We start from the raw sequence: 17,677 nt of genomic DNA on the forward strand, positions 1-17,677 counted from the left end.
CTATTTATCAATGTATTTAGTTGTTTTTGAGATAACGCCACAATATCAAGCGAAACCTCTCACAATCTCTTATCATTCATTATCACTTATATGTCGTCATAAGTATATATATGTATATCTTTTAATGTAGTTAGGCTCCGTCCTTCACGCTGTCTATGCGTGGAATCTGCGAGTATAACCCTAATAAGTTGAAAACACACTTTTGTCCGTCGATTGTGCTGTGAGTTCCAAGTTCTCAGAATCGTGTCGTGTTATACTTTATTTACTTCAAGTTTCGAATCGGTTTTCCTCATTCTGCAGTTTTTGATTTTTAATCTGTGCGTTGTCAAATTTCGGATTACATATTAAAAAGTAAGTGCCTTTATTGAATATTCAATGCTGTACCAATTATTTGATTATAATAGATATACCTACCTAATCTATTGCCTGCTGTATTGATAAGCATAAATACTTATTTTAATGTCTCTATAAGTATATATAATATAACATAGACAGGTACCTAAATAAATATACAAATTACGCAGATAAAATAGTTTTTTTTCTATCGATGTTGTAATTTTGACATCACTTTCCTTCTCTTGTTAATGTACGGCGACACTAGCGCCGTTTTAAATGACAGTTGTAAAAAATATGACGTAATAATCAGAATCAAGAATTTTAGGGTCAGATGGAATGTGATTTTCTCATGCTGTTGTAAATTGGTCTTTATTTGAATGTCTTTTGGCCTAATTTGTCTTGACGATACGCTGTTACGTGTGAAAGGGAAAAGCGCCGCGGGCGCATCGGTAGCAATTTAGCAACAAAACAACTGTATAGCAATAGGGTTCGAATCCTGGACAATTTTCGAAATAGGTAAGTATTTGTGTCTGTTACAAAAGTGAAGCAAAATTAAGAACGTTACAAAATTTTAAGTACATACCTACTAAGGCAGAGCTTAGATATTAAAATTAACCTTATAAATTTGAAACATCTAAATTGAGAACTATAACGGATTTCAACAATTAAACGCGGGAACAGGAATGCTGTCTAAACACGAAAATATTAAACAGTTTGAATTATTTAATGGGATATGTGAATAATAGAGTTTTTTTCAAATCCAAATAAGTATCTCAGAAATTACGAGGTTTGGTACTTCGAAATTCTCTGTTCAAAGGACTGAGTGAGCTGTAACACGTTTTTCTCGATCTCGAAACTCAAAAACGACTGGGCCAATTTTGATAAAATTAGGCACAGAGACAGAAGAAACCTTTAGGAATAAATAGGAAAGATAAAATTCGGGATGGGCCTATCTACTCGTAGTTTTAAAATAAAAAGGGAGGGCCGCTAGTAAAAGGCAAACGCAAGAAGCGCTGGCTTGATGTCGTCAGGCGTCATGCGTGGCCATGGTCTGACAACTCTAGTACCTTGATTCTATATCCATTCCACCACACGAGGTTTTTATCTTTTTCGTCATTTGTCTGTCTGTTCGTCCTTCACACATCTCCTAAACTACTGAACCGACTGAGTTCAAATTTACAGGACAAACCGTAAGTCTATGTAATTATGTACATACGACCCAAACACACCATATATCTATTTTTTTGGGGTTGGGGTAAATTAGAAATTAATTAGTTTTTAAAACTGAAGCTAAAAACCCTGCTATGTTCCCGCAGTTCGGTAAAAAATATACATTTATCTTGTGACATACATGCTTGCATGCTATTACGAAATATAGTCGTATTTTAGGGCGGAAACAGCACGGCGCAATGGCGCCAAAGTTATATTACTGACAGAGAGGGTGTTGATTCTACTAACCACACCAAAGCCAGACGATAAGCAGTTATCGTGTCTCAAGTCTCAATAGTATTAATAAGCAATTTTGGCTGTAAGTTAGCGTAATAGACACACTGGTTTATTGTGCTATTGTATACAATACGTTACGTACAAACGAACGACGGTATTTGTTTAAGATTACTCTATCTATAGGTACTGTCATTATTATAGATAATTTTTTTATCAGATAAATATTTACCAGAGCGGCAATGATTTTGTTTCGATAATAAAACAAATATTATTATTTTAATATCCAAAAAAGTGTAGGACTTCTTGGGAGCTTGTCATAAAATCAGAAGGAAATCCCCATGAGGAGGAAGGAATCGTTTCCAAAATCAATCGTTCATATTATAAATGCGTAAGTTTTTAATGATGTTATTGTATGTATATAAATAAATATATATTAGGACAAATCACACAGATTGAGCTAGCCCCAAAGTAAGTTCGAAACTTGTGTTATGGGTTACTAACTCAACGATACTATATTTTATAACAAATACATATATAGATAAACATCCAAGACCCGGGCCAATCAGAAAAATATCATTTTCCATCATGACCCAGGACCTCTCACTACCACTTTACCACTGGGTCACCGAGGTCATCATACATACATACATCCTGAAAAACTATACATATTTATGTATGTATGTTTGTTTGTTTGTTTGTTTGTTTGTTTGTTTGTTTGTTTGTTTGTTGTTTGTTTGTTACTAGTTAGTATTTCACGCTAAATCTTTGTACGCGGGTTTAAAATAACCTTGATTAACACATTGAGCATTTTTATCTCGAAATTCTCACGGGAGAGAAACACCCAGCCAGGGCGCAGCTAGTCATTCATAAAATTGACATTACCACAGTACAGATTAATAATTTTAAAGTCTAATAGTAAAATTAATTCATGTCTTTGAAGAAATTTGAAAAATTGTAATGACAGCGCGGCCGCATCGGTCGAAACGAGAACCATCCGTTTTTATGTTTCGCGGATTTTTCTCATATATTTTTTTTTGTGGTTGTGCCATTTTAATTGGTATCACTGAAAATCAGCGCCATGGCTCCTCGTCACGGCACAGGCTGAGTCGACCAAAATATTCTTTTGTAGCTTATTTATTGCTTCGCTCCCGTGGGAATTTTGAGATAATATATAGCCTATATAAATCTTGGATATGTACCTTCCTAATGGTGAAAGAATTTTTGAAATCGGTTCGCTAGTTTCGGAGATTACCCGCCTCAAACATACAAAGTCACAAACTCACAAACGCTTGCCTCTTTATAATATATTAGTTATTGCCCGGTGCTTCGCTCCCGTGGGAATTTTGAGATAAAATATAGGCTATAGCAATCTTGGATAATGTACCGCTTTCTATTGGTGAAAGAATTTTTGAAATCGGTTCGCTAGTTTTGGAGATTACCCGCCTCAAACATACAAACTCACAAACTCACTAACGCTTACCTCTTTATAATAATAGGTACCTATAGATTATAATTTGTTCACTTTCTGTAAATGTAATTTTTTATGGTTTATGAATAAAATATATATTTCTGTCGCAGTTGCTTGCCAACATGACGATGGTGGAGGAAGTGCTGCCGACCATGAGGAGCCTCAGTCCAGACCCTGAGACCGTGGCCGCCATCAACAAGAAGTTTATACCGGTGAGTTTTGAACACAATACTTAGCAGCTCCACACACATGATTAATGTGGCGTAAGTCCACCTTTTGTACAAATTTACGCTGACTTAGTTAATTCCATTGGTACAACCAGTAAGTAGACTAGCTTCAATTATATTTATTTCATTCATTCCTTCATTCAGTTCACAGATTATATAATACTTCAGATTCTCGTCAATTTGTACTTTTTTTTTTCTTTTCTTCTTTGTGACAATCAAACTTCTTCAATAGAGCTTATTTTTGCCAGTGTCGAGTTACATTGTTACTGGACGATAGGATAGGACTTAGACGGTGTTGAAAAATGAGGGCAATAAAAATTTGTACTTATTGTGTATTTTTTTATTATTTTTTTTTTTTTGTAATTTTTAGGCAATAAAGTTCTTAAATAAATAAATGATTGAACATTTCTTAGCACAGAAATAAAATAACGATTTAAATAAGTGTAGTTTACACGAGAAGTTATTTAAATCGTGGGATGTGAAAATATTCCCAAGTTTACAGCACAGTACAGTACACATACCAATATCGAAAATAATCTGATATGATGTAGACAATAATAATCATGTAATTTCATGCGGTTGCAATTTAATTGATAATACAATTTAAATATGATTATGACTAAGATCTAACTAAGCACTCGGACCTAAGCACTATCAACTTTTAAAGAACGATGAAAATGCAGCACAGTTCAATTTAGGAACGTAAAATGAATCGTATTCACGAATTTGCGATGCATATCAGTTTAGGTCGTTAAGTGGATCGCGTTACGAACGTGATGGCGGGCGTCCCAGAAGGGACGGCAAAATTTGTGTAAGCCTTATGTAGCCTGTTCGAGACTGCCTCAAGTAAAATGCATGCATTAGGCAAAAACATAGCGTGCAAACGTCGACATGTTATATTTAGTTAATTCGAAATTTATGTAATAATATAACATGTCAATTTATATGAATGGCTGCTATTTTTACTTCCTATATCCATGTGTTATTAAAAATAGAAAGGATTTGTATTTTCGTTCTTTTTTTTTTGTTTGTCCACTACTAATATTATGAAGAGGTAAGCGTTTGTGAGTTTGTATGTTTGAGGCGGGTAATCTCCGAAACTACAGAACCGGTTTCAAAAATTCTTTCACCATTAGTAAGGTACATTATCCAAGATTGCCATAGGCTATATTTTATCTCAAAATTCCCAACATCTAGTGTAATATAACTAAATATAATATGTCAATTTATATGATTGCCCGCTATTTTTACTCCCTATATCCATGTGTTATATTAAAAAGAGAAAGGATTTGTATTTTCGGTCTTTTTTGTTTGTATTTAATAAAGTCAAAATCAAGTAAATACTCTGTAAATATTATCCTACCTATCTACACTATTCGTGTTACGTAAGTTTGTAATTCCTTATGATAATGTTATCTTTTGAGACAAAACGTATCTATACATTATAATAAAACTGTGGTGTGTCTGTGGCTATGTCTGTGGAAGCTAAAACAATTTTTTTCAGAATTTTTCTGTTTGTTCGCGCATCGGTTGGTCTAACTTAAAATCTGGTATAGGTTTCATCGGTATACGTTGCTTAGAACCCGAGATATCGATAATAATACAATAAAACAGTTTTGATCGGATCGGACGCACAAAATAAACGCGGGTGAAGCAACGGGCAAAAGTTAGTATAAATATTTATAGAATTTAAGTAGGTACTATTGTGGTATAAAGGAAAAATAGAAATAAGTGTATTTAGTTATTTGTAAATGTAATGACGGCTCCACACTATCGCGCAACAGTTCGTGGAACTTTCCGGTTCGGTATACATTGCTGGTTTTCCATTGTGGTAAATAATGGCTCACGTACAACTTACGCAATGTTCATGCATACGTGTCGGTATCTGTCTGAGTTCGGCGACAGTGTGAAGCTAGCATAATATAAGGCCGGCAATAGATTATCCTATCAGTTTCGAACTTAACAGGCTCATTATACATTGCTGGCATCCTATTTAGTAACGATACTAAATAGGATACTAAATAGGATGTAGGCTCCACACTATCACAGACACAGACAGATGCTTTAACATTGCGTACCTACCTAGTTGGTATTGGTATTTGGCTTTTATTTAGCGCAATGAAAACCGCCAGTAGTGTCCGCCATAATTCGGCGAACTGGGCCGCGATAGTGTGGAGCCGGATTCCACTGTATGCCTTATCGTGAATATTACTACAATACTTCCAGTAACATCAGTGTGATGAGTGTAAACGAATAAAGATGACGAAATAATTTGCAATGCGATGAGGTAATCAGAACACAATGCCATCTAATGGCCGCAAAAAAAACTAAACACAAAAATAGCACAATTGTTTAAAAAAATCAGCTACTCGACAACAGATGGCGTGTGCTTATATTTTTTTTTTGTTTTTGATAAAATTTGTTTTTCCAGAAGGATATTATAATCTTTGATGAGTAAATCTATAAGCAAATATTAATTATATTTATTAATGTCAAATTCACTATATAAGTTAAAAATAGTAATTGTAAACAATCAAATTAGTCATCATCAGCCGACAAAATCCGCAGGTCAAAGACATTTCTATTTGGTTGGATAATCAGCTGCCCTTCGTTGCTTTTATCTTTTTCAAATGTATAGCGCTGTCTCTGTTTATTTGTCAGCATGACGTGTCATTTTACTTGTCAGTGTTGAATAGTTCAACGAGAAGTCAGTCACAAAAGATTTTCACTATCGCGTGTTCTTGTTTTTCGATCATTTCGCGTTGATAATTATATTATATTAATATAAAATCCATTAAAAAGTATAAAGATACTGAATTATTACGTGTGTAGTGTGATATAATATTGGATTACAGTGTATTGAAAATTTTGTGCAAGAAACTTTGAATTATACTGTACACTTGTAGTTTTTCCGGTGAATTTACGTGTTTTAGTGGCTTCTACAGTATTGTGCTGGTTGGTAACAGAGCGGAACGTAAGACTGAGTTCTACGACTGTCTCACGTGCAAAAAACAAGTCTCTAGTTATTTTTTCCTGAGTAACCTCCAAATATAATTATACCTTACCTTCAGTAACTTACGATTTTGTTTTGAAGTTCTTATTAGGAACTAAACGTTGTAGTAAAAAATATCTTTTCACTTAAGAAATTTGCTTGTTTTTTACTTATTTTGGTAGATGTAATTTATTTAACTTTATAGGTAGGTATTATACTTACATAAGTAAACAATATCTATTATAAATTTTTGCATTTACAAATAACAATGTTATTGTCTATGTTACAATGAGGTATCTAGAATAATTCACCAATTTGAATATTCTTTGTTACATGTCAAACATTTTAACAATCTTATCTAACAACTTTTTCTTATCAGAATCTGATATTGAGCTATATTTATGGTAATTATTTGCTATGCTCTCTGTACAAAACTAGGAATGCTATATAGGCACACCAATGTGTGAACAAGCTTTAATCCTCTTCTATAATCTATTATTGTACCTATAATAATTTTTTTTTATCACATAGATTAAATTTTATGTCAAAAGAATTTGAATTTTCAAATCTGAGAAATAATAAAAAACTAGGTAGGTAGGTAACTACTTTTGTGGAGATATTTTTATTTTTTTCTATGAAGATGGCAAACCACTCCATTAATAGTGCCAAGAAAGTTGTTGCTTCTGTTTAATTCTCCATGATGAACACGACCCTACGTCATAAGAAATAAAATGATACAAAGAGAGATATTTTTATGTTTAAGTTCACTAAGTAGGTCATGGGTAGATAACAATAAAAATAAAATAATTATACCATCACACTAAATGAGAGAAGTTGGAATTCCCTTGCATCTGAGCATTTTGTCAGTTCCTTCCACGGCTGCTAAGCATTGGAACCTAGGGTCCGATTTCCTACTTTTTTTCTCCACTTGGCATAGTCTTTGGCATACTTATTTTAAAATACTAGACCAATTAATAATTGTTGTGTATCCATGGTAAATAAATAAATATATACGGACAAATCACACAGATTGAGCTAGCCCAAAGTAAGTTCGAGACTTGTGTTATGGGATACTAGCTCAACGCTACTATATTTTATAACAAATACATATAAATAAACATCCAAGATCCAAGCCAATTAGAAAAAGATCATTTTCTGTCATGACCCAAGCGGGGATCGAACCCGGGTGGTCCTCTCGGTTCAGAGGCAAGCTCCTTACCACTGTGCCACCGAGGTCATCAGACGGTGTTATAGTATATCTGCGTACAAAGTTGTATGTTAATTAACAAATCTAAAATGGGTTCTTGTACAGAGATATCAGTATTCATTATAGTGATAGATAGATAGGTAACAAACTTTATTCACCACTATTTTGCACATGTAACTAAACACAATACATTATATGGTTGACAAAAAAAAAGTGCAAGACAACACGCTGTAGTGATATTGTAAATTACTTAACAACAATAAAAGTACAAATACAAAATATGGAAAAAATGTCCAGACTCAGCAATAAATCACAGACAGCTCTGGTCGTTCTGTGACGCTGATGATTCTGCCAGAACCCAGGGTGAAGTTGGTGCAACGACACGAAAGACAACAAGTGGGCACATCTACTTTAGAAATGTTAATATTATCATGTAAATGTATGTAGGTATTTTGTGACATCCTGTAAGTATATTGTAAAATTTTTATGTCTTTTTGCTCCTGTACATATAAAAATGGCTAATGAGTATCTGAATGCAAAAACTTGTTTAGTTTTAAAGTGTTTTTGTTCTTCTAACTTTTGTTATACCTAATGATCTTTAACATGACTTTCTATTTATTGACGTCAAAAATTTACTTAAAACAAATTCTAATAAAGATTTCTAAAGCACATGACGTTTGAAGAACAAGAAGGCGCAACAAACTTCACCACACAGCCTTTTATAACAATGCTCTGTTTGTTAGGTTTCTAGAATTGAAAACATACAATACCTTTTTGTATAACTCAAGTTGAATATAACTTTTATACACTTTTGTTTGTATAATAGAATTTCAAAACATTTCTTTGCAGATTTTAAACTGCTGTGTTATGTGACTTATAATATGCTTACCCTGTTATTCATAAAAAAGAAAAATCATATTTTAAGTAAGATAAGGGCCTTATCACACCTTATAATATTTGACAGAAGTGACTTAAACTTTATGAGCAACAGGGTAAGATGTCTCTCTCTTTCTTACGTGTTCACTGTTGCATTCCCGACTGCGATAGTCAAATTCGATCTTCGAAGATTCGGCTCCTCTATGCGAATGCTGTCTCTAGGATTCGTTTTTAATGCTAAATATAATTTACTCGCCTCACACGGCATCACTACTAAGGACTGGTCCTAGCCTATAGTTTTGCCTACTGAATGTTCCCATAGGATCCACAGTCATGCTCATAAACAATCTATCTCTCTCTCGTCTTCGCGTATTCCCAGGTAAATTCGGAGCTGTGGCGCCCCAAAGCCCAGGTTTCGAAGCCCATTAAATTTTGACTATAATTTTACAATCGGCCGCCAGCCTTGCGTCGGGAATGCTGTTGTTTTTTGCCTATCAGCTTGCAAGACCATGTGTCCCTTAGTCGCCTTTCACGACATCCTCGGGTGTACCTATGTGTAATGGTCCTATTCTAGAGCGTTACAAACCAATGATGCGCAAGATTTTTTGTTACCTTTTTACTCAATCTTTACCTGCTCAACCAATCTTCTTGAAATTTTACATATACTTACGTGTATTTTGAGTTGAAGTATGGAAAAGCACCCTATGTGCTTTTCCATACCCTATGTACCTTTCATTCCGGAAAATCAACTGTTCCCGTGGGAAAATCACGCTGTGTAATACGAAAAGCATGTGCTCACTGCACAAACAAACAACAAGCGAAAACTTTCTTTTTTTTTATTGCTCTTTATCTATATTGTAATAAATTAGTCCGTTATTTGACTTGCTTTAATTGAATCGGATTAAACAATTATATTTTTAGACTTTCTAACGCAAGGCAACGCATCAAAATAAACGCTTATGTTGTAACGCTGCAGCGGCCATGTGCAATTTTTGACGTGCATGTGCAATGTGCATTTGTGCAAAGTTAGCAAAGGATGTGTCTTCGTGGAATAGGAAGGAGTTTTTAAAATTTACTTGATAAAGGTTTGTGAGGTTGTATATATCTTTGTTTCTCTTTCACGCAAAATCTACTGACAGATTGTTATGAAATTTGGTACACGGGTAGAATGTGACCTGGAATTTCACGGTAAACAAGATAATTTTAATCGAAAAAGGCCATAATTTCGATGGTCTATCGAAACGCTATCGATAGCAGCAGTAGATCGGCCTATATTCCTCATCAGTGTACTTGTATACCTACTTCTATATAGTTAAACTTTATTCTGCTGACCTTTCTTTCCCTTGCACCCATTTCGTTCAAGGTCATTCTCCCGCCAAAATACGCCAAATCGTAAATTAGCGCCAACAGTTCAAACAAAACAGATCTCTTTTTGAAAATAGAACGTCCTTGCAAGGCGATCGGTCGTGAGGTTAACGACTCGACGATGTTGATTTGATGTAACATCTAAAAATATTGCTCTTGTCTATGGATTTTAAAAGAAAGCGGGCATCGGTTTTGACGTTTTGCTTTTTTTAAATTATTTTTCGTCAAGGTTACAATCTACTTACAGTACGTACAGTAGACTTTCGTGAGCTGAGTCTCGAATTGATAGACCTTCCTATTGCCCGTTACTTTACCTATGTCTGTATGAGTATCTATAGTCTTATGTCTATAATGCTAGAAACCTCAGCCCACAGGTTTAGCCCTTGTGGCAGCCTCCATTGAAATGGCCAAGAAGGAAACCGACTCGACACCCATTACATGACCATGTGCCACTGACCTGTGATCGAAAGGTCTCAGGTTCGAATCCTCCTCGTACCACTGGAGTTTGTATATACATATATACCAATCTGACTCATGTATAGTCGTTTTTATAGACCACCACTTGCTTCCGTTGAAGGAAAACATCGTGAGGAAACCACATTGGTGGACAGTTTAATTCACTAAGTATGTGACTAATTGCCGCTAGATGGTGGTAGGTAGCCATAAAAGTCATATCAGATGCCTTTAGGCGATTTGAATAAAATCTGACACCAGTGTTACCAATAACACACTCGATATGAATGAATGAACTAATTACCATAAGGATAATGTTATTTTAATTATCTTTTATCATCGGCTTCGTCTGTGTCGATTTCCTTTCGGAACATTATGCCAGCACCACACTGTGGCCGAACTCGGACACATCCGATGCGAATGCGTGAACATTGCGTAGTTAGTACGAATGCTTTTATTTACCGCAATGAAAAACCAGCAATGTATTGCTTGCCAAAGTTTGGTGAACTGTTCGACGACAGTGTGGAGCCGGCATTGCGTTTTCTGGGACATTCTTTCTCTGTACTACCTAATATTTCCCTAAGGTTGGTGGAGTACCTGCCAACGTAAGTGTGAATGAAGGTAAAAAAATACTTTCGCATCACTACATAGTACAAAACAAATTCGCTTCCCGAACCAAGAGGTCCCGGGTTCGATCCCCGGTCGGGTCATGATGGATGATCTTTTTCTGATTGGCCCGGGTCTTGGATGTTTATCTATATGTTTATGTGTTATATATGTTATAAAATATAGTATCGTTGAGTCAGTATCCCATAACACAAGTCTAGAACTTACTTTGGGGCTAGCTCAAACTGTGTGATTTGTCCTAGCTTTATTTATTTATTTATTCCCTCTGTCTGTCCATATGTACCTATGTATGCTTAGATATTTAAAAGTACGCAACGGATTTTGATGCAGGTTTTTTTAATAGATAGAGTGATTCAAAAGGAAAGGTTTATGTTTATAATTTACTATGGTTTTACTCGAGCGGAGCTGGGACGGGCCACTAGTATTAGGATAAAATTAGGATGCTCGTTTAAGGTTATTTGATTCAATAATCTGTCATTGTGACTTTTCTTTGTCCGGACGATAAGGAAATCTTTATTAGCCTGGACATTACCGATGAGCGTGACGGTACAAGGTTAATATAATAGGGTATAATAATTATTATTTCATGATCAATGATATTCGCTTGAAAAACACGAGAGTTTTCCTTAAAAAATCGTAGGGATTTACGTATTATGCCGGCACACTATTGCGCACCAGTACCATCAACTCTTATTAGGAACCTAACATTAATCGCTTTCATAGTAAAAGTTAAGTCGATGGTACGAATTTGCTATGTGGATCAGTTTAGATCGCAAATTCCGCCGAACCTGGCAAATTAAGCACACATTGTTGGTTTACCATTGCGATAAACAAAAGCACTCATACAAACAACGCAATGTTCGTGCATTCGCTTCGGCATCTGAGTTCGACGATAGTGTGAAGCCGGCAATAAGTATATATATAAAGTATTCAAATCTTTATAACTATTTATTTTGGCAATATATCTTATTGTATGTCTTAACTTAAACAATGTTTGATGACGTAAGAACCTGGAAAGGTGACTGACCGTTTCTTAGCGTATAGCGATAGCGTGAATCATATCTTTTGTTACTATATACTATATGTTTATGACCTTTATCTCAATCCTAATTATTCTAATTCTACTGATATTATAAATGCGAAAGTTTGTGACGATGTATATTTGTTAATCTTTCACGCAAAATCTACTGGACGGATTGTTATGAAATTTGGTACACGGATAGAATATAACCTGGATTAACACATAGGGTACTTTTTATTCCGAAATTCCCACGGGAGCGAAGCCCCGGGACGCAGCTAGTTTATATATGCTTTGACCATGGAGTTTCTGCCAAGGCTTGTTGTCGTCAAGGATGATATGGGTGACAATGGTCTGACAACTAGGATGTCGACCGCGCGAAGCGCAGACGATAATGTAGGTTACGACACTTAGGAAGCAAACGGGAAGATAATATTATTAGTTAAATAGCAAGCTTTTTGGTTTTCATCTCGTTGTTAATCACAAAGAGCTTCAAAATATATTAAATTAGTTAAGTTCGTTGACTTGACACCTACGGATGCGTGCGCAATTTAAGTTCATCCACCGTGTCGAATGTTTCAAGTTATGTTTTGTAATTTAAAAAAAAAAAGTAAATTAAAAAAAAGTTATTTTATATATTTTTTTATTATTATTTTGCCCGCGTGTATTTTTCACGGAAACATTTATATTTCCGGGATGAAAGGCACCCTAATGAAATTAGTTTGAATTATCAATAAAATTCTATCCTAGCGTGTAGGGAACACGCTAGGATGAAATCGTTGGATGATAAAGAATTACTCCACACATAAAACCTCAAACTTTATTAATAAAACAAGAGAATATGACTAAAATTAAATGACACGAATTTCAGTAATAAGGACGTTTATATTTGTACCAAAGGCACATCTTGCTCGTTTCAGAAAGCTGCAAGATTTACATGAAATGCAAGGATCCTGTCTAAAGACGTAAATTAAATTGTTTTTGGGAGCATAACTGAATAAATGTGTCGTTGTAACCTTCTCAAAAGTGACACACGTTAAGGGCACTTTTGTCTTGGAAAATTGGGAGTAAAATATTACTTTGTCTTCCTCGTTCTCGTCCAGCTGATTACACACAATAGAGTCGCAACTCGCGCTTGACCGGTTATCTGTTATTTAAGCTGTTCGCATTTTGATATTGTTGCAATCCTGATAGTTACGGATTGGTCCGATTAAAGTATTTAAGTCTATTTAATACCTATGGGGCTACCACGAAACATGAAACACGTAACACGTCATTGCGCCCACACGTTCTCTCTTTTTTTACATGATGCTTACACGATATGGGAAAAAGAGACAGCGTGACGTCACTAACGTGTTTCGTGGTAGACCTAGGCGTTGCGGTGAAATTTTTTTCTTTAAAACTTGTTTTGACAACGCGACGCTGTCGAACTAGTTTCTAGTAACAAAAACAAGCGGAACTATCGAAGTTCAATTGCGATCCAGCTGTTATTAGCTCGATTTGCAGGATAGCTATACAGCTTGCATATGGCTTACGGCCGTAATACGGGAGCATTTTATATTCTTCTTCTCTGCATGTCGATGGCATTTGACAACGGGAACAAATCATATCCCCTCAAAAATTGGCTGCATTTAGTGCTCTCGGGCCAGCCAGATTACAATTGTATATTCAACAATTTAGCGCAAACATCACCGGAAATGTTTTCTAGGAAACGTGTGGCATAGGCCAACATTTAGCTGTCCATGACGACATTTTCCTAGATTCCACGACACTCAGGAGTGACTCATTTCTATTATACATAAATATAATGTACTTACCTACCGAAATCTTTGAAATAGTTAATTTTCTTTTAGTCAACTGCAAGATATGCGTGTCAAAATGTGCCTCTATTTTTCTATAATAAAAATTACATATTATAAAACAAAGTCCTCTCCTGCATCTGTCTGTTCGCGATAAACACAGAAACGACTGTACGGATTCTGAGGACGATGTTTCAACGATAATATTGTAGATATGTATTCAAATCGCGATAGATTTAAAAGCTAAAAAATATATATTGTACAATAACAATGCGGTACAAAATAAAATCGTTTGACGGATGGATAAATAAGGAATCAACCTTTATTTCCAAAGGTTTAAGGCCAGTGAGCCTACAGATGGCGACGTTACCATAAAGAAAATCGTCCTTAGTTGTTTGTGTTACAAGGCTAGGTTCGGTTATACGCCAAGTTGGGTTTCCAGCATTATCTATAAGTACATAAAACTGTCATTCCTAATAAATTTATTTTGTACTAGATGTTGCACGACGGCTTCGATCGCGGTAAATATGTTACTCTCTGGTTATCCAGCTATCTACACACCAAAAATCACCACAATGATACGTTTTGACGTGAAAGACGGATAAAGATATAATTAGGCAGTTACTATTAGAATCTTATGTACTAGTATGTATTCTGGGTTCTAGGATAGGTAAACTTTGTCTATAACGTGTTTCATAGATAAAAGAAATAATTAATTTTATCTATGTCGTAGATGTACAAGTCATATTTCTTTAGACTGGCTGAAAAGATTAGAATAAAAAACGTATGTATGTATTCAAATTTAGAATGAATCTTTAAAAAATTTAACCTTGAACTCTCGCAGTCTCCGTCTCCGGCAATTTCTGAAAAACTTGTGACGTTGTAACAAAGAACAAGAAAACTATAGACTATGGAAGAGTGTCGAGTGAGTCGAGTGACGGATTGAAAGATAGAAGATTTCCATACAACTAAAAAATGTTGAATACGTAAAACCTACACTTGTTAATTAACGTCTTTGGAGAAAAGGCTGCTGTGAAGTTTACTGCGCCGTTTCATCTTCACCTGTGCTTTGGAAGTCGGCGGTAGACTTAGTATAAATAATTTTTGATGTATTATCCTAAATTCAATAAAGAATTTTGAATTTTCAACTTCTATGCTCAATCTGGATAATCTCATACAAAATGGCAGATTCAGATTAGTCCGGGCACGGGAAATGAGACAAAAGTTGTCAGCACTCTGTCTCGTTTCTTCTTATGTTTTTCTAATACGCACATCTCTTTCTTGTATGAGCGAAATGGAAGATATGATGGGGTTTATAGCTGTCTCTGTCTGTAGTAATGGCGACCCCGCGGTTGTGTGAAGAAATGATAACAAACAATCTAGGTGTGACGACCGCGAAAAGTTAAAGTAATATATTTTTTATGGAGGTACCTATAGAGGTTATAAAGACTTGAAGATGTTTAGATGTTTGTTACACAATCACGTTCAATCTACTGGACGGATTTCGATGAAATTTAGTACACGTGTAGGATATACCCTGGAAATTCTGGAATAAGCACACAGGGTACTTTTCATCTTGGAAATCCTAGGAGCGGAGCCCTGGGGCGTAGCTAGTCTACAACATAAGTAAAGCGATGAAAAACTGTCGTTTTCTTGTATAACCTTTCACATAAAACAGTAGTTTTACCGTTACATTTTATCAAATCAAAGCATAGAATTTCATTTAAATAATAAAATCACTCCAAATAAATGTATTCACGATGCGTCAGGTCTAGGATAGAAAAATATAGAATGTGTTAGCTGCTGCTGAGTTATTATATGTATCTGTATGGTTTGTCTGATGCCTGCGCTTTGGAAGTCGGCGGTAGACTATATAGGCGTATTTTTTTGACGTCAATAAGTGATGTATAGGTGTCATTCTAAATTGAATAAAGAATTTAAAATTTTTATGGCACAGTCCAATCCTACGGCGGTTATATAAATCTGTGCCATCCTTCGCTGTATATGAACATGGCCAAAATATGCTGTCATTTGATTCGACTTTCACGCACATTTTGGACGTAAGATCCAACTCTGTGGATACGCTTTCTATAGTTAAGATCGCTCGTCAGTAAGTTCTTTATTGTCTAGTAATAAAGATTATTTTTGCTTAGCATTATCTAATTACGCATACGTTAGGTAAAATAGGGTTTAGTGGTTATGTTTGCATATTTTATAAGTTTAGAAAATAAAAACACACAGTAAATGTGCGATTCTATAAATATATAATTCGCGGATGAGCATTTGGTCTAGGTCTATCGATTTGCCATAAGAAACAGACTCATAGAAATTCTGACGTATATGTTACATACATACAATAGGATATTCTACACAATAATACTGAATACAAATTCAGACCTCTCTGGAATATAGTTTTTATCCTATAACCATCCATAATACGTTTGGATGTAGAAGTGTAGCTGACCGAAAGTTTCCGAGAAAACTAATTTATAGTATAAACAAAGAAAGATGAAAAAAGTGCATCCCACACACAATAATTACTCTTTCAACGCCGATTGCAGTCGACATGCATGAGCGTAATGAAAATGTTCTGTCAAAAATGTACTTTTCGACCAATTTACGTATAAGTGCAACTTTTTTTAACCTACCAAACAGGCAAAGAGACTTGATGGAAAGTGGTCACATGCAACGCCAGGTGTACGCTTTGCTTACTTTGTGTAAGGCCTAGGATCTTTTCCCACAATCTACACTGCATTTCTCGCCCTTCAAACCTGAACGACAATGCAAGCACTGCTGTTTGGCTGAAATAGACCTTTGTACCTCTGGTGACGTACAACCATTAGAATATCAAGCTATCCAAAATTATTGCAATTTGTTTAAAGTAAGAAAAAGTATAGAAATTCGTTGCTATTACATATAGCGTAACTTTATGTGTACGACTGTACATAGGCTTGCACGTGTACAAGTGTGTCTATGAAGAGTAGAAAACCGTTTTTAACTACATTTTTTTGCCATTGCATTACCAATTAACGTTCATAGAACTTCAGGTAAATGGTCCATCAGAGCACACGCACAAAATTGAATGGTCAAGATTAGTTTGATTGGTTGTTAAATATCTAGTGTTACCAGCCAAAAGGACACAACGTCCACATTTTCTACTCTATTAATCATTGTAATTAATTAGCCGTAATGTCGGGCAAGCATGTACAGTCAGCAGAACATAAATTGAATCTAATTTCATTGCAAATTAGCCCGTATCTCCGTGGCATTAAGATCCGTGCAAGAATAAATATTATGAGTGCATACAATATAAACATAATGTTTTTTTCATTGTGTCAGTCGACATTGCCGTGACACTCGGGTCATTTGCCCAGATCGTAGACATATAATATTTTAACAACTTGGTTAGACAATGTACTACTATATCAGCTATAAATCTTTCGTGTCTCATACACAGTCCAGCAAAGTGTTAACAACTTTAAATCGTACTGAAAACTAAAGTTCTATTTTCATTAGTTAACAGTCCCGTCTTTTTAAATCCGGCACGCAATAAAATGAGCCTGGCGTGTTGTATATAGATATGAGATTTATTAATAATGTTGACTATAAATAAATACATTAACACACAAAATCGGTGTTTACAGTATAAATTTAAGCATATTTATAATGAGCAAGAGATGTTACGAATGACCAGATTCCGCATAAAAGATCTTAAACAATTGGTGAAATCAGTAACATTGAGGTCATACGCCACAGAACTCCCCAACTTTAGTAAGATCGTGTACCTGAGTCATCGCTGAAGGTGTTCCGATAAACTTATCGAAATTAACGTATCGATTTCCAATTATTAGGTCCGTGCCCTT

The 17,677-nt window shown here is 35.2% G+C and overlaps 1 protein-coding gene across 13 annotated transcripts in view; it reads left to right on the plus strand.

Annotated features, from left to right (window-relative positions):
* The first annotated feature begins 129 nt into the window (after nucleotides 1–129).
* Nucleotides 130–17,677, plus strand: part of LOC128682010 (segmentation protein cap'n'collar-like) — a 111,218-nt gene continuing 93,670 nt past the window's right edge. For 7 of the 13 annotated variants that reach the window (XM_053766435.2, XM_053766445.2, XM_053766443.2 and 4 more), the window contains exon 1: nucleotides 6,184–6,432. Coding sequence is in view for 2 of the 13 variants with exons in the window: in XM_053766452.1 (XP_053622427.1) it covers nucleotides 3,373–3,462 (90 nt within the window). In the remaining 11 variants the exon portion in view is untranslated. Of the gene's footprint in view, nucleotides 352–3,360; nucleotides 3,463–6,182; nucleotides 6,452–17,677 lie in introns of those variants that run through there. The other 6 variants (XM_053766451.2, XM_053766449.2, XM_053766452.1 and 3 more) reach the window with 5 other exon arrangements.

Source organism: Plodia interpunctella, chromosome 29 (genome assembly GCF_027563975.2).
Source record: "Plodia interpunctella isolate USDA-ARS_2022_Savannah chromosome 29, ilPloInte3.2, whole genome shotgun sequence".
Taxonomy (NCBI): domain Eukaryota; kingdom Metazoa; phylum Arthropoda; class Insecta; order Lepidoptera; family Pyralidae; genus Plodia; species Plodia interpunctella.